General features: G+C 58.7%; 1 protein-coding gene across 1 annotated transcript; it reads left to right on the forward strand.

The window, feature by feature from the left end:
• The first annotated feature begins 1809 nt into the window (after positions 1-1809).
• Positions 1810-14506, forward strand: DAPK3 (death associated protein kinase 3). Its single transcript, XM_045804372.2, has 9 exons — positions 1810-1935; positions 2894-3034; positions 7943-8303; positions 8460-8589; positions 8889-8937; positions 9601-9627; positions 11387-11539; positions 12232-12277; positions 12738-14506. The coding sequence occupies exons 2-9, from the start codon at positions 2973-2975 to the stop codon at positions 13272-13274; spliced, it is 1365 nt and encodes a 454-aa protein (XP_045660328.1). The 5' UTR covers positions 1810-1935; positions 2894-2972; the 3' UTR covers positions 13275-14506.
• Positions 14507-17347: the final 2841 nt, after the last annotated feature.

Below are 17347 nucleotides of genomic sequence, written 5' to 3' on the forward strand. Positions count from 1 at the left end.
CTGTTGCACTTTGGAGGCGTCCTTTTCCTGTGCGTGCTTTTGTGACATGCATTGGTTCCTTGGAAATAACTCGTATATACCAAGTCTGTTCTTCTGGATGTTGACACATCTCACTAAAAAAATATTGGAAAGTCCCATTTGTTAACAGTTTCAAAAGAGGAAGTGTCAAATTATCAGGAAACTGTCAAGCAAGTTTTGAATTTTTTTTTTCTTAAAACCTTAAAATTTACCATTGGCAACAAGTCTTGTCCATTGTTTCCCTTGAAGTGACAGATTTGATTTTTACTTTTTTAGGAAAATGCCATATACCCAAGTCTAATTTACTATAGTTTGTCGGGTTGGTTTGTTTTTTCAAGAAAAATGAGGTTCCAACTCAGTAAAGTGGGGGCTATGCATAAGTGACTTTCTTCCAAAAAATGCAGTATGGGAAGGGGAGGAGAAAAAAGTATTCTGGAGAAAACTGACAGACACTATCTGGAACCAGGTGACCAAGGTCAGTGTGAACAGCAATGTCATGTTCATAGTCTGGACCTGTGATACAGTGTCGTGAGAAGGGCATTTGGTCTTCCTCCCTAAAATCCATCACTCCAGTCTATGAAAAAAACAAGACAAATCCAATTGAGGGACATTCTACAAAATAACCTGACCAGTCCTCCTTGGAACTGTGTAAGTCATCAAAAAAGGAAAGTCAGAAACAACCAAGAGGACTCTAAGGACTAAATAGGCGGGATTCTGGACGGGATTGTGAGACAGGAAAAGGACGTCGGGGAGAACAAATCTGAATAAAGTCTGGACTTGGTTATGATAATGTATTGCTGTTGGTTCGTTAGTTGTGACAAGTGTGCCATACTAACGTAAGATGTAATGATTACATCCAATGTAAGATGTAGTTAATCACTAATGCAACAGGTGCGGGAGAAGGTGCTCGAAGCAAGAATGGGGGAAGGCAATCTCCAGGCTGCAGGGACAGCTTGTGCAAATACCTGGGTGGGAGTGCAATGTTTGAAGTCAGAAGGAAGACAGATGAGCTTGGAGTGGAGTGAGTGAGGAGGAGAGAATGGCATGAGGTCAGGGTAGGTGGCGAAAGTCAAGACCTGGGGTCTTTTGTCAGACGGCATCTGCAGTGGTCCAGCACTGGCTTTGGGTTCAGGGCTTTCTGGGGATGAATCTCAGCTATGCCATTACTGGCTGTGTGATTTCGGGTGGGTTACTTAACCTGAGTCTCAGCTTCCCCATCTGCAGAACCGGAGAGATGTTAACATATTTTACCTCCTCAGATGGTTGATTGGTACATACTAACTAGCTGTTTTATCACTTATCTTGAGACAACAGGAGTCATAAGAATCAAGCTTGAGTGGCAACACCTGACTGATCTCATTTGCATTTTTGTTTATGCATTTGAAATGTGGGTAACATTTTACAGAGGGGGAAACTGCAACTCAGCGACTAAAGCGGTCCCGGAGTCCACCCCAAGAGCGGCCTCGCATTCGCATAGCTCGTGCTCAAGGAAGGCAGGAAGAAGGATGCCGCAGTTCGGCATCCCGCCCCTCAGCTTCAGGACCCGGGTCAGAGGAGAGCGGGCGGGGCGGCCCAGGAGCCGGAAGTCGGCCTTCCGACTTCCTGAGTGTGACCGACGTCGGTTCCAACCAATCCTCTGCATGAAGGCGAGCCTGCCGGCCAGTGGCGACACATCATCCGTGTTCGGAGGACCGGACGCCAGGGGGCTGGGCCTGGAGGGAGACTGGGGGGCGGGGCGTCACGAGCGGCGGGCGCGCAGACCAATGGGCGGCGGGACCCGCCTCCCGGGGGCGGGCACTGGCTGACGTGGTGACGTCGACGCAGGTCTGCGCGTCCCGGCGGCCGAGGCGGCGAGGCTGGAGAGGGCGGTGGTGGCCAGCGCGGCAGAGGGCCGGCCGGGGCGCGGGGCCGCGGACGGTGCGGAGCGGGCGTGACTCGTGGCCGGCGGCGGGCGGGGGAGGCCGAGGCGGCGTTTCGGGGACGCGGGGGGACGTTCGGAGACCCCTGGGATGAGCCGGCTGTAGAAGGGGCTGGGTCGGGGCTTGCGAGGGGCGTGGCGGCCTTGGGGACGCTCGAGCCGGGACGTTAGGGCTTGGAGGGACCTTGGAGGGGGCCATCGGGGTGTACCCTGGAGCTTGTCCGAGGGTTGGGGGAGAAGACAATGGAGGAGACTCTGAGATGTGGCCCTTTGCGGATGGGGGAGTCGGGGTGCGGTCCTCTGCCGGGGTGCCAACGAGGAGCGGGCAAGCGGTTAGTCCTGTCGGGACAGCGGAGGTCAGGGGGAGGCGACAGTGGGTAGGGGGCTGGCCGGAACTTGGAAGCCATTGTTCAGTTCCCGAGGAATTCAGCGCACCACTGAGGAAGGCCTTAAGAGATCTGTGGAGGTCAGGGGTTTGTGGGTGGAATGGGTGAGGACAGGAGGAGTTAAGGTCGTGGATGGGCCAGGAGGTGGGGGGTGTTGGCACTGGAACGACTTAGCAAGTTGGACAGGTGTGAGGGAGCCCTGGGGTTTGGGGGTGTGCAGAGTGTGGGGGGAACTTGCAGGAATGTGGGGGGGCGGCTTTGGATGAGCAGGTTGCGAGAAGCCTAGGTGGGAGAGGCAGAGGCCTGGGGCAGTGTGTGGGAGCCAGAGGTGTAGGCCTGGGGGCAGTTTCGGGGCCAAGCCGGCACAGTGGGGCTGCCAGAGACCTTTTGGGTGGTGTGTCCAAGTGAGATAACGGGAAAGTACCTGGCCACCACATGCATGTGCCCTTTATGAGGAGTGTGGAACTTAGTTTGGGGATGGAGCCGGGTGGGGGGGATGGGGAGGTTGTTCCATGTAACTAAGAGTAATAGCTGGCGTCTCACTTCTTCCCTATTTCCCTTTCTCCTCCAGGGTCACAGCTAGGGGACTCCCTGAGGTCCTGTCTCCAGCCTTGATCGAGGGGAAGGCACCAGAAAGCAGACCACCCACCATGTCAACGTTCAGGCAGGAAGATGTGGAAGACTACTACGAGATGGGGGAGGAGCTGGGCAGGTGAGCAGGGCTGGCTGCCGGGGCTCTGGGCATGGGAGAGGGACACTGTGGGGTTTCTGCATAGTATCCCCCCTCCTGTCCTTCATCCTCCTCTTGGAGAAGAAATGAGTCAGTGGCATGTGCTGGCCGAAGGAATTTAGTCAGGTGGCCGTGTCCGCACATGGTTGCTCTGACCTTCTCTGTGTTTCCTTGGGGAAAAATAGAATTGAGCACACGGAGCACCTACCAGAGTGCCTGCCGCGTGGTGTGAGAGCAGTAAGTGGTGGCAGTGTTTGCTGGTAAAGGTCTGTCCCTCTATTTAATCCTCTCTTGAGGAAGATGATTGATTTTTGTGCACATTTGCAGGAGAGGCCTCCTGTCTGGGCCCACATCCCTGCCAATTGTTTAGCATTCTTGTGGGAAAGAGCAGAGGTTTCCCATTCCAGCCAGGCAGCTGATTTCCTGTCTGGTGGGACCTTGGCGTGTCCCCTGAGAACACCCTGCCTCAGACTAGCCAGGCACCATCCTCCCCCCTCCCCCAGCCTCAGACCTTATTTGGTGAGTTCGCTGCTGACCAGCCCCATGATGTCACCAAAAGGGAATGTAAATAACTGAGTCGTGCCTCACGCCTTGGCTGAGAAAGTGTTTCAGGCTCATTTGGGATTCTGAAGTCCCTCCTTTAGGAATTTCCTTAACAGAATGGTAGAGAATGTAGGCTCCCCACCCCCTCCCCCATTCTTCTCGTCCTTTATTGTTGGAAATGTGTTAGGGCCTCTGCTGAGGGTGGGCTTGGCCAAAGTCAGCGGAATGTCCCGTGTATATTCCCCTTCATCCATGGATTCCACTGTTAGGAATTAATTCCACGGGAATATTTACGTATGTGGACCCGGTGACCTAAGAACAGGGGGAGTCGTTGTGAAGATTTTACCTGAACAAAGGACAGGAAGCTTCTTCAGTGGTCCGCCCGGCACTACTGCCTCTGTGGAGTCTTACGCAGCCGTCACAAGGAGCCAGGCAGCCTGTGTGATGTTTGCCACCTCGGGAGCAGGTGGAAATTTTGTAGTCGCTGGGTCAGTTTTAATAATATCTTTTATTCAACCCAGTAGATTGAACTATTATCATTTTGCTTGTAGTCACAACAAAAATTACAGGTGAAAAGTTTTACCGTCTTTTTTTGATGCGAAGCCTTTGAAATCTGGTGTGTGATACACGCTCCCAGCACAGCTCGGTTTGCACTGGCGTGTGGGCCACCGAGTGGCTGTCATCTTGGACAGCACGGCTCCATCCAATGAGCCTGAACGTGCTCGGACATCCATGAGGTGAAGGGTTACAGGCACAGGACAGCGTGCACACCGTGCTGCATTTTGTATGAATTACAGATGTTGTTTGGACGTCCCATGGTCTGGTCTTTCTGTTAGTTTCGTTCATCTACGGAAGGACCTACAAGGCAGGTGCGCTTGCCTTCCCTGTTTTATAAAGAAGTGGAGGCCTAGAGGAGGGAAGCAGCTTGCCCCAGGCCACACGGACCGGAAGTGGGCACGTGGGATTCAAGCCTTGAGGCCAAGCCCTGCCGGCTGCAAAGCCCAGGCATGCTGGAACCAGAGGTGGGCCTTAGGCTTCCGCCTGCCCCCCTGGAAGAGGCCCATCAGATGTCCCAGTGAGGCGGAGCCCTGCACATTGGGATGAGTACGCATCCTTGTGCCCCGGACAGCGTCCTCTCCCGTGCTCGCTCCGCACCTCGGCAGGTGGCTGTCGCAGCAAGCTCTCAGTTTCAGAGCAGGGTCTTCCCCGAGGCTAATTGCTGACTGTCTGTGGGGAATCAGCTGCTGGGCATCATCGTAGTGAGGAGGACCACAAATAAAGCAGGGCCACGTTTTCTTGTCCCAGGGTGATGGGGCTACATGAAGTGGAAGCAGGTTTCTTTGTGTGTGTGCTTAGGAAGGGTTGGGGGGTTCTTTCTTCATAGTCACCTTCACACTAGTAGTCTTGGGGAACAAGTCAGTCTGTGGGTTGACACGCGTGGCCTTCTGCTCTGGCTTCCACTTCTTAGAGTGGCGTGTGCAGCTATGTGGGCTTGGGCCGCCACTGTGGGCGGGGGGCCGCGAAAAGCAGATCCGTGCTCTCCCGGGCCTGCAGGCGGGAGGTCCAAGATGAAGGTGTCCGCAGTGCTGGTTCCTGCTGTGATACCTGTCCTGGGCTTGCACACAGCTGTCCTCCCCGGGCCTCACAGGGCTGTCTGTCTGTCTGTGTGCATATGTCCTCCTCTCCTCTTATAAGGACAGCGGTCAGATTGGATTCAGCCCACTTCTCTCAGCTCATTTTATCTGAATCAACCTCCTAGAGGTCCTGTCTCCAGATATCCTGCTCTGAGGTGCTGGGGGTTAGGACTTCAACCAGGCTTTTTGGGGTACCCAGTTCAGCCTGCAGTAGCATCGTTTTGCCCGTTCCCGTGAGCTCTGCCTTACTCCTCTTCATTTGTTCAGCTTAGAGCAAAGCACGGGAAACCAGTCCTTGTATTTGAAAATGAGGCCCCATGCCCAGCACTTAGCATAGCGAACATTCAGAATTCGATGTCATTCCCACCGGGGGTTTGTCGTGGGACTTGAGCTTGGCTGGTGCAGGCAAAGAGAAGGGAAGGCATTTTGGGTGGGGGGAGAGTTAGTGGAGATGTGGAGGGGGCAGGAGCATAATGTACCCAGGGGACTGTTGTAGCAGGTTCCAGAGGTAGGGGCGGTGCCTGACCAGGAACACTGCGTTTCTCCGCTGACCTGTGCACTTGGCTCTTGGATTAGTGTTTGAGTCTCTTGTCACTGCTGCCACCGACCATCACAATTCAGTGGCCTAGAAGGACGTGCGATTATTATGTGAAAGGTCTGGGAGTCGGGAGGCTAAAACAGGCCTGTAGGGGTGATTCCCCCCAGGACTCCAGGAAGACCCGGCTCCTGCCTTTTCCTGGGCCTCGGCGCCCCCTCCGTCCTCACCGCCAGCAGCATGGGGTCTGCCCATCTCTGGGACTCCCACCCTCTGGCTCCCCGGGAACCCAGGGTCACCCCCACCTCAGGGGCCGTGACTTAATCCCACCTGCAAGGTCCCTTTTACTAGGGGCAGTGATCCGTTGACAAGTTCTGGGTATTCACACGTGGGTGTCTTTGGAGGGGCCATCGTTCAGCCCACCGTGTTAGTAATAATTCTGCGCCTCCCACCTGCCCACCTGGAACGTCTTCGGTCTTCTGACTGAGCGTGGGTCGAGCACACCTGTGCTGGCACCATGGTCAGTCCACTTATCGCACGAACCCAGTTGGGTCCCTCACCCGTCTGTGTGTCTCTTCTGAGGCTCGTTCTGCCTGCCTGTCCTCCCTCTGCCATTGCCAGCTTCTGCAAGCCCAGCTGCCTGCCCCCGTCTCGCCCTTCCTTCCTCTGCGCCCTCCCCCTCATTTCCCTGAGATGTCACGTCGTCTCTTTTCTGTTGACACCTGCTAGTACCGTGAAGTTTTCTGTCAGGAGCGTGTGCTTTGTCTTGCCCTTGGTCCCTGCTTACATGGAGTCAGCAAACTACGGCCTATGGGCAAATCCCGCCCCAGCCTCGTGTGGTCCTGCCTGCCTCTGAAACTGGAATGGTTTTTTATTTTTTTAAAAGGTTGTAAAAACACACAAGAATTGTGACAGAAACCACATGGCCCATAAGGCTAAAAATATTTACTGTCTGGCCTTTTTCAGCCAGCTCTTGAGTTAAAGTAAATGAATATAACTAAGTTCCTGGATAGCAAGATAATTTGGACATTGGACAGTTCCCTGGAGTGCAGTAAATAGGATTTCTCTCTCTCTCTCTTTTTTAATAACCGCTGTCTTGATATACAAGCCACATACTGTACAGTTCACCCATTTGCAGTATGCAGGTTAGTGATCTTCAGTGTATTTACAGGGTTTTGCAACTGTCACCCTAAATAATTCCAGAAGATTCCATCACCCAGAAGCAACCCCATCCCCGTCAGCCATCCCCTCCCCTCCTCCGGCCCCCGGCCCCCACGAGCCCCCTTCCTGTCCGTGGATGAGGCTGTTCCGGACGTGTCACACACGTGGACTCACACACCGTGGGGCCTTCGTGTCTGGTTCCCTCCCTGAGCGTCGTGGGCTCGGGGTCCGTCCCTGGGGCAGCGCATGTGGGCGCCCAGCTCCTGTCCGCGGCAGAGGGACACTCGCGCGCGTGTGGGACGCAGTGTATTCATGTCGATGGCCATCTGGTTGTTTCCCCCTTGAGGCTGCTGTGAGTTGTGCTGACTGAGGATTTGTATAGAAGCTTCTCTGGATTTCTGTTGTCATTTCTCTTGGGCAGACACTGGAAGGAACTGCAGAGGCGCATGGAAACGGTATCTAAGCTCCCGTTTCCACGGGCGCAGGACCTGCCCCCCCCCCCCCGCCCCCGGTCCTGTCAGTTCAAAAATGTGCGTGTTTCTCGTACTCGGCCAGCTGAATAAGAAGCCCCTTTGAAGCCAGTGGCTTTATAAATTTTTTCTTAGGTTTTTAAAATTGATGAAATAGACTATGGAAAGTCAAATCAGTGTAAAATTATATCACATGAAAGTAAAAACCCCTCTTGGCCGCTCAGCCCCCTCCTCTGACACGGGCGGCAAGCGGGGCGGTGAGCCCTCAGGCCTCCTGCCGGCTGTGCCCGAGGAAGCCCCTCCTGTCGGCCAATTTCTCCTGGCTGCTTGGGATCCCACCGGCCCTGGGATGGACTCAGTTCCTTTTGTAAACACGGAGCGGCGTCCCTGCTCTCGCCGGGCAGACCTGCCGTGGCCGCTCTGGACCCACCTGGCAGCTCACCTGGCACCTGGATTCCCGGGGCGGCGGGGCCTGGGAGGTGCTGTCCTTTCCGCCCTCCCTGCCCCAGCCCCTCACCAGGCCCCGCTCACTCCTTTGCCCCCGCAGCGGCCAGTTTGCCATTGTGCGGAAATGCCGGCAGAAGGGCACGGGGAAGGAGTACGCGGCCAAGTTCATCAAGAAGCGTCGCCTGTCGTCCAGCCGGCGGGGCGTCAGCCGGGAGGAAATCGAGCGGGAGGTGAACATCCTGCGGGAGATCCGGCACCCCAACATCATCACGCTGCATGACATCTTCGAGAACAAGACTGACGTGGTACTCATCCTGGAGCTGGTCTCGGGCGGGGAGCTCTTCGACTTCCTGGCGGAGAAGGAGTCGCTGACGGAGGACGAGGCCACTCAGTTCCTTAAGCAGATCCTGGACGGCGTCCACTACCTGCACTCCAAGCGCATCGCCCACTTCGACCTCAAGGTGGGCCCCGGTGGGGTGGGGGGTCTGGGGAGGGGGGTCCAGCTCTTAAGGCACAGAGTGCAGGCCGGTGACCCATGGGGGGTTCCCAGGGGAGATCCGGGGCTGTCCCTGGGGACGCGGGGCCGGCGCAGCAACAGGGTCCTCCTCCACCCCCAGCCAGAAAACATCATGCTGCTGGACAAGAACGTGCCCAACCCACGGATCAAGCTCATCGACTTCGGCATCGCCCACAAGATCGAAGCAGGGAACGAGTTCAAGAACATCTTCGGCACCCCCGAATTTGTGGGTACGGCTTTGCATGGGGCCTCGGGGCCGGGGTTTGTGGGGCCGGTGAGGATCCCTGGCCTGCGGGGACACCTTGAGCCTGGCCCCTGGGCATCGGCTCCGCTCCCCCCACCCCGCAGATTTCCTCTCCCGAGTCCTGGTGTCAGGCACGTGGAGGTCAGGCCTTCCTGCCCGAGCCAGCCCTGCCCCGCACCCCCTCCCCCCAGGTGGGCCGTGCCACTCCCTGTGGCTGTGTCCCCTCTGCTGCCTCAAATGTACCCAGTGTCTGACCCTGCCCCTTCCGTCTCCCTGTCCCCGCAGCTCCAGAGATTGTCAACTATGAACCCCTGGGTCTGGAGGCAGACATGTGGTGAGTGGCGGGGAGTGGTGGGGCCAAGGCTGCCTGGTGCCGAGCCCAGCACACACACGCCTGGCGTGGAGCACCTTTGCTCCTCGGGGACTCCCCCAGCCGTCCATGGGAGCTGCCAGGCCACAGCCGCAGGCTGGAATGTCCCATCCATCTGGTTGCGGTGCTGTTGGGCATGGGCAGGACAGACCGTTGCCTTAGAACGGGGATCGGCAAACGCTGGCCTGCCAGCTGGAGCAGGTCCGTGAGCTCGAAATGGTTTTCTTGTTAAGGTGTTGTTAAACACAAAACAGACAAGTGACAGAGACTGTGACCCACAGAGCCTGGAACATTCGCTGTCTCACCCTTTGTGGAAAGCGTTTGTCAGCCCCCCTTGGAGCACAGCAGGCATCGTAGAGTCCCACATCTGCCCAGCCCCTCCCATGCCCAGTTTGAGCCTTGATGGGTATGGCCAGATGAGCTCAAGTGTCCAGTCCTGAGACCCCCAGAGCCGAGGGAGGAAGGGCTTAGTGGAGGCCGTTCAGACCCTGGAAGGAGAGCAGGCCATGGGCTTCTGGCTTCCCCACCTGGGCTCCGGACCCCTGGCCATTTAGAGATTCTGGGAATTGGGGTGCTACCCCCCACCGCTGAGCTGACTGTTCTTCTCTTCTCATGTGTTTGCTCCAGGAGCATCGGAGTCATTACCTACATCCTGTGAGTGCCCGGTTGGTGCTTCCTGCGTCCCCTGGGGCCCTGCTGGGTCAGGAGCAGGGTCAGGAAGGCTTCTGGGCAGGGGGAGGGACTGCGGGCTCTGACCCACCACAGTGCTTAGTGAACTTGGTGGACGGATGGGTGGGAGGATGGTGGGTGGGTGGGCGGGTGAGCAAACGAATGGGGGAGGAAGGTGATTCCCGTCTCAGGCTCCTGGAGGGCCCTGCTCTGGGCAGAAGGGGTTTCCCTGACCTGTTCCCCCAGGTGCCACCGTTGGACTGTTCCTCACCTCCATCCCTGTCAGGCAGGCCCCCACTGCTTTTTCTTCCCTTGTCAGGTGGCATAGCGATCCACCCTGAAGGTTTCTTAAGATGGGTTGTTGTTTTTTTTTTTTAAGATTTTATTTATTTATTTGACAGAGATAGAGACAGCCAGCGAGAGAGGGAACACAAGAGGGGGGAGTGGGAGAGGAAGAAGCAGGCTCATAGCAGAGGAGCCTGATGTGGGGCTCGATCCCATAACGCCGGGATCACGCCCTGAGACGAAGGCAGACGCTTAACCGCTGTGCCACCCAGGCGCCCCGGGTTTGTTTGTTTGTTTGTTTTTAAAGATTTTATTCATTTGAGAGAGCAAGTGAGCTAGCATGAGTTGGGGGAGGGGCAGAGGGAGAAGGAGAAGCAGACCGCCGCCCCCCCCGCCCCCCCCCCCAGCTGAGCAGGGAGTCTGACGTGGGGCTCCATCCCAGAACCCTGGGATTAACACCTGAGCTGAAGGCAGATCCTTAACTGACTGAGCCACCCAGGCGCCCCTTACCTCAGTCTTTAAAAACAAAACCACAAACTATTTAAAAACCCATCTTGGGGTTGCGCCCTCTTCTCCACACGTGGAGGCATTCAGCCTAGAAATTTTGAGCCCTTTCACTGAGGTATTTTATGGGGGTTCCATCATGTAGGCATGAGTGATTAAATTGTCAATGACGAACTCAGTCTCCAGCTCCTCTTCTTGCCCCAGAGGTCGTGGTGGGGCCAGCAGGTCATCCTAACCCCATGGCTGCTTCCCCGGCCACCAGCCCCAGCCCGGGGTCATCTAGGCCCCTTCCAAGTTTCCTCCTTCATGTAAGCGCTGGTGTGGTTGAAAGGTTCTCGTGATGGGCGGCAGAGGGCTCTTACCACCCTGCAGGCATTTCAAAAACCGGGGCTAGAGACCGAGTATCATAACAGGTGCTCCCACCTTCTTAGTTCTTAGCACTGAGGAGAGTACGAGGCTTATGGGAGCTCTGTGCCCGAGGACAGGGGTGAGGACCAGGAGTGTACCCCTTGTACGTCACTGTGCCACATCCCCAGAGCCCCAAGCAGCTGCTTGGGACGCACTGATGTCCTTGTGTCATCTGTGGTGATGTGCACCCTGCCCAGGGGCTGGCGTGGTGTCGGCCAGGACACCCTCCTGGGAAGTCGCCAGCTTTTCCTCTATAATCACCATATGTTTGGGGCAGATGTTTCCAGCTTCCTTAGAGATGTTTGCCCCCTGTTGAGTGCCCATCAGCGGCTGGCCATGACCCTTTTGTGCTTTCTGGTGGAAGGCTGGGGGCTGGTTGGGGGCAGGTTCCGGGGAAATGCGGGTGCGCGGGGAGCCCAGGGCCCAGCATCCGCTTTTCTCTGCATCCGGCCCCCGAGGCGGCAGGGCAGTGCCAGCCGGTAGCCCAGGAAGCGGCCTGTTTATGGAGCGGGCGCCGGGGACCCTGAGCCCTGTGTCCGCCTTCCAGCTTGAGCGGCGCCTCCCCGTTCCTGGGTGAGACCAAGCAGGAGACACTGACCAACATCTCGGCTGTGAACTATGACTTCGACGAGGAATACTTCAGCAATACCAGCGAGCTGGCCAAGGACTTCATCCGCCGGCTGCTCGTCAAAGACCCCAAGTAGGCACGCCGGGCTGGGGTGGGCGGGCGGGGGGGCTGGCAGGGAAGGCCGCCCGGTCCCCTGAGAGCACATCGCTCCGTGCCATCCCCTGTTTGTAACTGGGAGTTGGGGACGGCAGTGGATGCTTAGCTTGGCTCCCGCTGTGTCTTCAGGAGTTGTTCCTTCCCTGCGGACATTTAAGATAGCTGTCATGTGAAATTCCAGATTCCTGGGGTACTTTTCCCAGGAGAATCTAAAACTTCTGGCATCATGGAGCCCTCATTCACGGAGAGGGGCTCCCGTTGGTGACAGTCCTTCCCTGGCACGAGCCGCCCATTCCTGCCACCTGCCTGGTCCCTCCTGTGGGCACCTGAGTTGGTGAGACCTAGCATTAGGTCCCTCCGAGGTCCCTCGGAAAGCACGGGAGACCCCGGGGCCTGCGCCTCCGCTGGCCCCTTCGTGGGCTCCTTGCCGGCCGAGCGCAGCAGACGGTCTGGAGCGCAGGGGCATGTTAGGGACCTGCCCCCAGGCTGGAGGGGAGTCCCTGCGGGTCTGCGTGTGGGAGTTGTCTGAGGTGGGGGCTGAGAGTGGAGGTGCAGGGGAGAGCCCGGAAAACTCCTTGCCTGTTCTCTGCTCGTCTCCCCGCCATCCTTGTGGGAGGATGGGGCACATGGCACGCATGGGACTAACCAGGGTGGGGGGGCTCTTCCAGGAGAAGAATGACCATCGCCCAGAGCCTGGAGCATTCCTGGATCAAGGTGAGGTGGGCAGGGCTGCTCCCACTCAAGGACAGCAAGTGCGACAAGGCCTCTGTCCAGGGAGGGTCCCCGGGGGGTGGGCCTGGGTGGCAGAGGGCACGGGGTGTGCCCTGAGCCGGTGTTGGAGCCGTCTCCCTGTGATACCCAGCTGGCTCTTCAGCCCCTCTGCCCGCAGCAGGGCTTCATCCCACGGAAACTTCCAGAACAGGTGACCTCTCAGCCAGGAGCAGCGGCTTCTGTAAAGGGCCAGAGAGTCCGTGTTTTCTTCTCTGCGGTCTCTGGCGTGACTCCTGAGCTCTGCGGTCCTAGCAGGAGAGTGCCAGAGCCGCGCGTACCCCACGTGAGTGGGAGGGGCGCGTGCTGATACGACGTTATCTAGGAAAGCCAGTGGAGGGCCGGATGTGGCCCTTGGTGGCCACCGCCCACCCCTGCTCTGGGCGACGGGCCTCTCTCTCTGCAGGCGATCCGGCGGCGGAACGTGCGGCGTGAGGACAGTGGCCGGAAGCCCGAGCGGCGGCGCTTGAAGACGGCGCGCCTCAAGGAGTACACCATCAAGTCCCACTCGAGCATGCCCCCCAACAACACCTACGTCAACTTCGAGCGCTTCTCCAAGGTGCTGGAGGAGGTGGCGGCGGCGGAGGAGGGCCTGCGGGGGCTGGAGCACAGCCGGCGCCTCTTCCACGAGGACATCGAGGCGCTGACGGCCATCTACGAGGAGAAGGAGGCCTGGTACAGGGAGGAGAACGAGAGCATCGGCCAGGACCTGCGGCGGCTGCGGCAGGAGCTGCACAAGACCGAGGCCCTGCAGCGGCAGGCGCAGGAGGAGGCCAAGGGCGCCCTGCTGGGGGCCAGCGGGCTCAAGCGCCGCTTCAGCCGCCTTGAGAACCGTTACGAGGCCCTGGCGAAGCAGGTGGCCTCCGAGATGCGCTTCGTGCAGGATCTGGTGCGCGCCATGGAGCAGGAGAAGCTGCAGGGCGTGGGCTGCGGCCTCCGCTAGGGCCGTGCGTGGCGGGGGGTGCCTCGGCAGCGTGGGGCGAGGCGCCTCTGTCACCCCGGTCCGGCTCTGGAGAGTTCCCAAGCTGGGCGCCGAGGCGGGAGGGGGCCTGGGCTGCGATGTGCTCCAGGGGGCTTGGAATTCGAAACTGCCTTCCCCTGGCTTAGCTCCTCTGTCCTGTGGCTCAGACAACGGGGCTTCGGGGGCAGCGTCCCCCGAGGAACTCTGGGCTCTGTGAGTGGTTGGCTGGCGGGGGGCGGCCTCCATGTGCAGGGCCTGTGTCGGGGGCTTTGCCGAGGGCCCGGGGCTTGGAATCCGAGGGGCCTTGCCTGCCCCTGCTGGACACCAAGGTCCCGGCCCTTGTAGAGACGGAAGGCAGCTCTCCGGAGTCCACGGTGGAGGCGGTTTCTGACCCAGCTCTCGCCATCCCCACCCTCACTGCGCCCCCAGCCCTGAGCTGGCACCAGGACCCGTGGAGGGCATGGCCCAGCCCTCGAGGCATCGGTTTGGAGGGGCTACTGAGGGTGTGTGGCTGGGCACGGAAAAAAGGCCAGGGCGCCCCAGGTGCCGGCTGAGGAGCCGTCACGGCCCCCACGCTCCTCTTTCAAGCACCTGCGGCCAAGGGCATGCCCCAACCTCACTCCCCGTTCCAGTGCTGCCCTTCGGACTGTCAGGGCTCACTGTAGCCCCTGTGGAGTCATCGCCCCCTGAATGCTCTGCGAAGGCTTAGTGTCCCCTGAGTGCCTGGCCAGCCCCTGCTGCTCCCTGCTGCCCCCAGCTGTCCCGATTGCCCTGGACCAGAGGGGTGGAGAAGGGTTTGCAGCAGGCAGAGCTATCGCCCGCCACTAGGTGCCGCCCTCGAGCAGGGTGGAGCGCCAGAGGAAGGGCCCTAAGGTCCGGGCTTCACCAAAATGTGGGTCCCAGGCAGGCGGTGCTCTGCGCTTGTCTGCTGCAGGTCGGGTTAAACGAGTGACGTCTGTGCAGCCCCTCTGTCGCCCGGGAGCAGTTCTCTGGACAGAGCTCTTCCTGGGCCTAGTGCATGGGGGAGCCAGGCAGTGGGATTGGCCAGGACCTCAGGACCCGACTGTGGGGTCTGTCCGAGCCGTCCTCCCGCGTGCCTAGGCCTGGCCCCAGGGCTGGGGTGGGAGCACTGTGTACCCCTCCGCGAGCTCTGTTGTACCCGTTTGCATGTGTCTGCTCCAAGTCTACAGGAAATAAAGCCCCACTTCCCAACACGGCTGTGTGTGCGCTCAGGCCCAGGCACCCACTGCTGCGGCCTCGCGGGCGCACGCGTCTGTGCCCCTCCGCTGCTGCCCCTGTGCTCTTTGGGAAGAAGAGAGCATCATGGGGCGCCTTGCAGGCTGCCCTGATCTTGGAGTTCAGCTGGTCTCACTTCGTTGTAATGAACCGGAAGCTTCCAGGCACCCATGGTGACGTCAGAGGGGTTGCCTGTCCCTTAGTGCTGCCTCAGGGGCTGCCAGGCCACACATGGGCTCCGCTGCCCTCTCTGGGCCCCAGCAGGGTCGAGCTGTGAGGGGTTGGCTGGCAGGGGGCGGCCTCCGTGTGCAGGACCTGTGTCGGGGGCTTTGCCAAGGGCCCAGGGCTTGGAATCGGAGGGGCCTCACCTGCCTCTGCTGGACAGAGGGCACCCTGTCTGCTCGGAAGGGAAGGGAGTGTCGCCCCCGCTGCGCTGCAGCCTCTGGGTCTGGAATGTGGTTCCAGGAAGGAGCCCTCCTACTTCCTTCCCAGGAGCCCAAGCGCTGAGCGTCAGCGGAGCCCCTGGCCATCTTTTTATTGCCTCATTCCATACACGCCGGGCCACGTTTCTGCTCATTTGCCTTTTTTTTTTTTTAACTTAAAAAATTTGAGATCTGACTTACCGTAACATTTATCCCTTTTAATCTGCTTCTGGATCACAATGGCAGGTTTTAGCATTTCAGTAAATTTCCGCTCTCTGACTGCTCAGACCTCAGGCCTTCTCTGTTTGTCCCTAACAGTCCTTTGCATCTGGCTCGTCCAGCCTAGGACCTGGTTTGGCCAGCACATGGTGTCTGGCCGTTAGGTCCTTTAGGACTATGACTGAGCAGCAAGTGTCCCTAGATCACGCTGCAAAGAGCGCTGGGCTGGCTGTGGGAGAGGGGCGCCCAGATGTGTGTAGTGCGTGTGAGATCAGTAGGGCTCCAGACCCCCCGGGAGGCACTGGCCAGAGGTTGAGACACTATCTGTCCTGATGCGGGAGAGGAGGGAGTACTCGTCCATCCAGCTGCTGGATTGGGTAGAAACCGAAATTCACTTTGCACTTACACCCACACTTTCAGTGTCCAGGGTCCGCACGCCGCAGGCCTAGATGCACAGCATCTCAGGGTGACGGTGCGCGTCCTTGCTTTGGAAACAGCTTGGCCCCACCCCTCCTACCGGGGTTATCTTGGGTGGCTCCGCGCAGCCCAGCCCCAGGTTCCTCACTCCACCGTTTGAGGGCATCGGGAGCCGCTTTGGGGTCACGCGGCACCTAGCCAGGGCATGTGGCCCACGCCGGTGATCAGCATATGGTGCTGTCGTCTTGCAGAGCCTGTGGGGCTTATACGGTTCTTATTCTGACTTTGGCCCACAGACTCCGAGATGGCCCCCTGGGCTCTTTGCCCCCTGCTGTCACCCCTTGAGAGTGGGCTGGCCCAGCGGGGGATCAAACCAGCAGCTACAACAGGTGATGGACGTCGCTTCCCTCATTAGGCTACGTAAGGCTGTGGCTTTCATCTGGCTAGCAGACCCTTCCTCGCTGCCACGTCGGAGGCCCAGATGGCCAGGGACAGCCAGCAAGGAGTGAAGCCCGCTGACCGCACGAGAGGTCCCAGAAGCAGACCCTTCCCCAGTGGCGCTGTCTGGTAAGACAGCCCTGGCTGGCACCTGGATCGCAGCCACCTGAGACTCGCTGAGCAGAGGACCCAGGTAAGCCGTGCCTGGGCTCCTGACCCTCGGAGACCGGGCAGAACGCGTGTGGTTTCAAGCCGCTGTTGGCAGTCCTGTGTTACCCAGCAGTAGCTGACTGATACACTGAGGAAAATGAGCTACAAGCCCTCGTGGGTTTACTGAACAATTCACCTGCCCGTCCTGTGACACCACACTGTCTGCTAAGCCTCCGTTCCCTCTTTAAGGGGCTGTGACTGGGACACACGTTAGTGCTGGGCCGCCGTCTTCCTTCTGCTCTGAGGAGAGGGGGCCACTGCGCAAGCGTGCGGGCTCCCTGCCGTCTGGTTTGGCCTTGTGCAGAGTGGGGGCGTCATTGTGCCTCTTCTTGGGGTGGCTTGGAGGGGTGGACTGGGGAGCCATGGATTGCATTCCTCTAACAGGCAGGAACCAGGCCAGCCCTGGTGTGCGAAGCTCGTTGGAGGGGAGCGTTTAAAGCTTGTGTGTGTCTCAAAGCAAAGCTCACAAATTGTAGAGCGACCTCGGGCAAGTTACCCCTCCTCCACAGGTGCCCGACCACGAAACGGAGGTGATTCCTCCTTCCCTACCGCGGCACCGTGAGGATCCGGCGGGAGCTCCGAGGGAGCTCCGTAGTCAGCTCTGAGGGAGCTCCGTAGTCATGAAGGGTAGCGTCAGCGTAGGCATCGAAGCTGATGGAAGCCGCCTGAGCCGGGCGTCCCCAGCGCGTGTTGGGTTTTCTCGGTGTGCATCCCCGCACCGGCTGCCGAGAGGGCGTGGGGTGGGCACGGGCATCACCGTTGTGACTAGAGCCACGCCGCCGGCCTCCAGACTCGCAGCTCTCACTTGGCGCTCTGCAGCTGCGTGCAAGTCATTGTCATTTCATGTCTCCGTGGCTCAGTGTCCCCCTCTGTGAAATGGGAGCACAGAATCGACCACAGGGGTTGGTTTTGAAGATGGAATGGATCAAGATACGTAAAACGCTTACAACAGTGTTGCTCACGGTAGCCGAAAGCTGGCCACAACCGAAGTGTCCACCGACAGACGAATGGGTAAAGAGGTGGTCCGTCCACACCCTGGAATATCGCGTTCAGCCTTAGAAAGGAGGGAATTCTGACACCTGCCATAACGGGGAAGGACCCGAGCCCACGACG

This window comes from Ursus americanus, chromosome 14 (assembly GCF_024610735.1).
Source record: "Ursus americanus isolate L20-20 chromosome 14, mUrsAme1.1.p, whole genome shotgun sequence".
NCBI classification, from domain to species: domain Eukaryota; kingdom Metazoa; phylum Chordata; class Mammalia; order Carnivora; family Ursidae; genus Ursus; species Ursus americanus.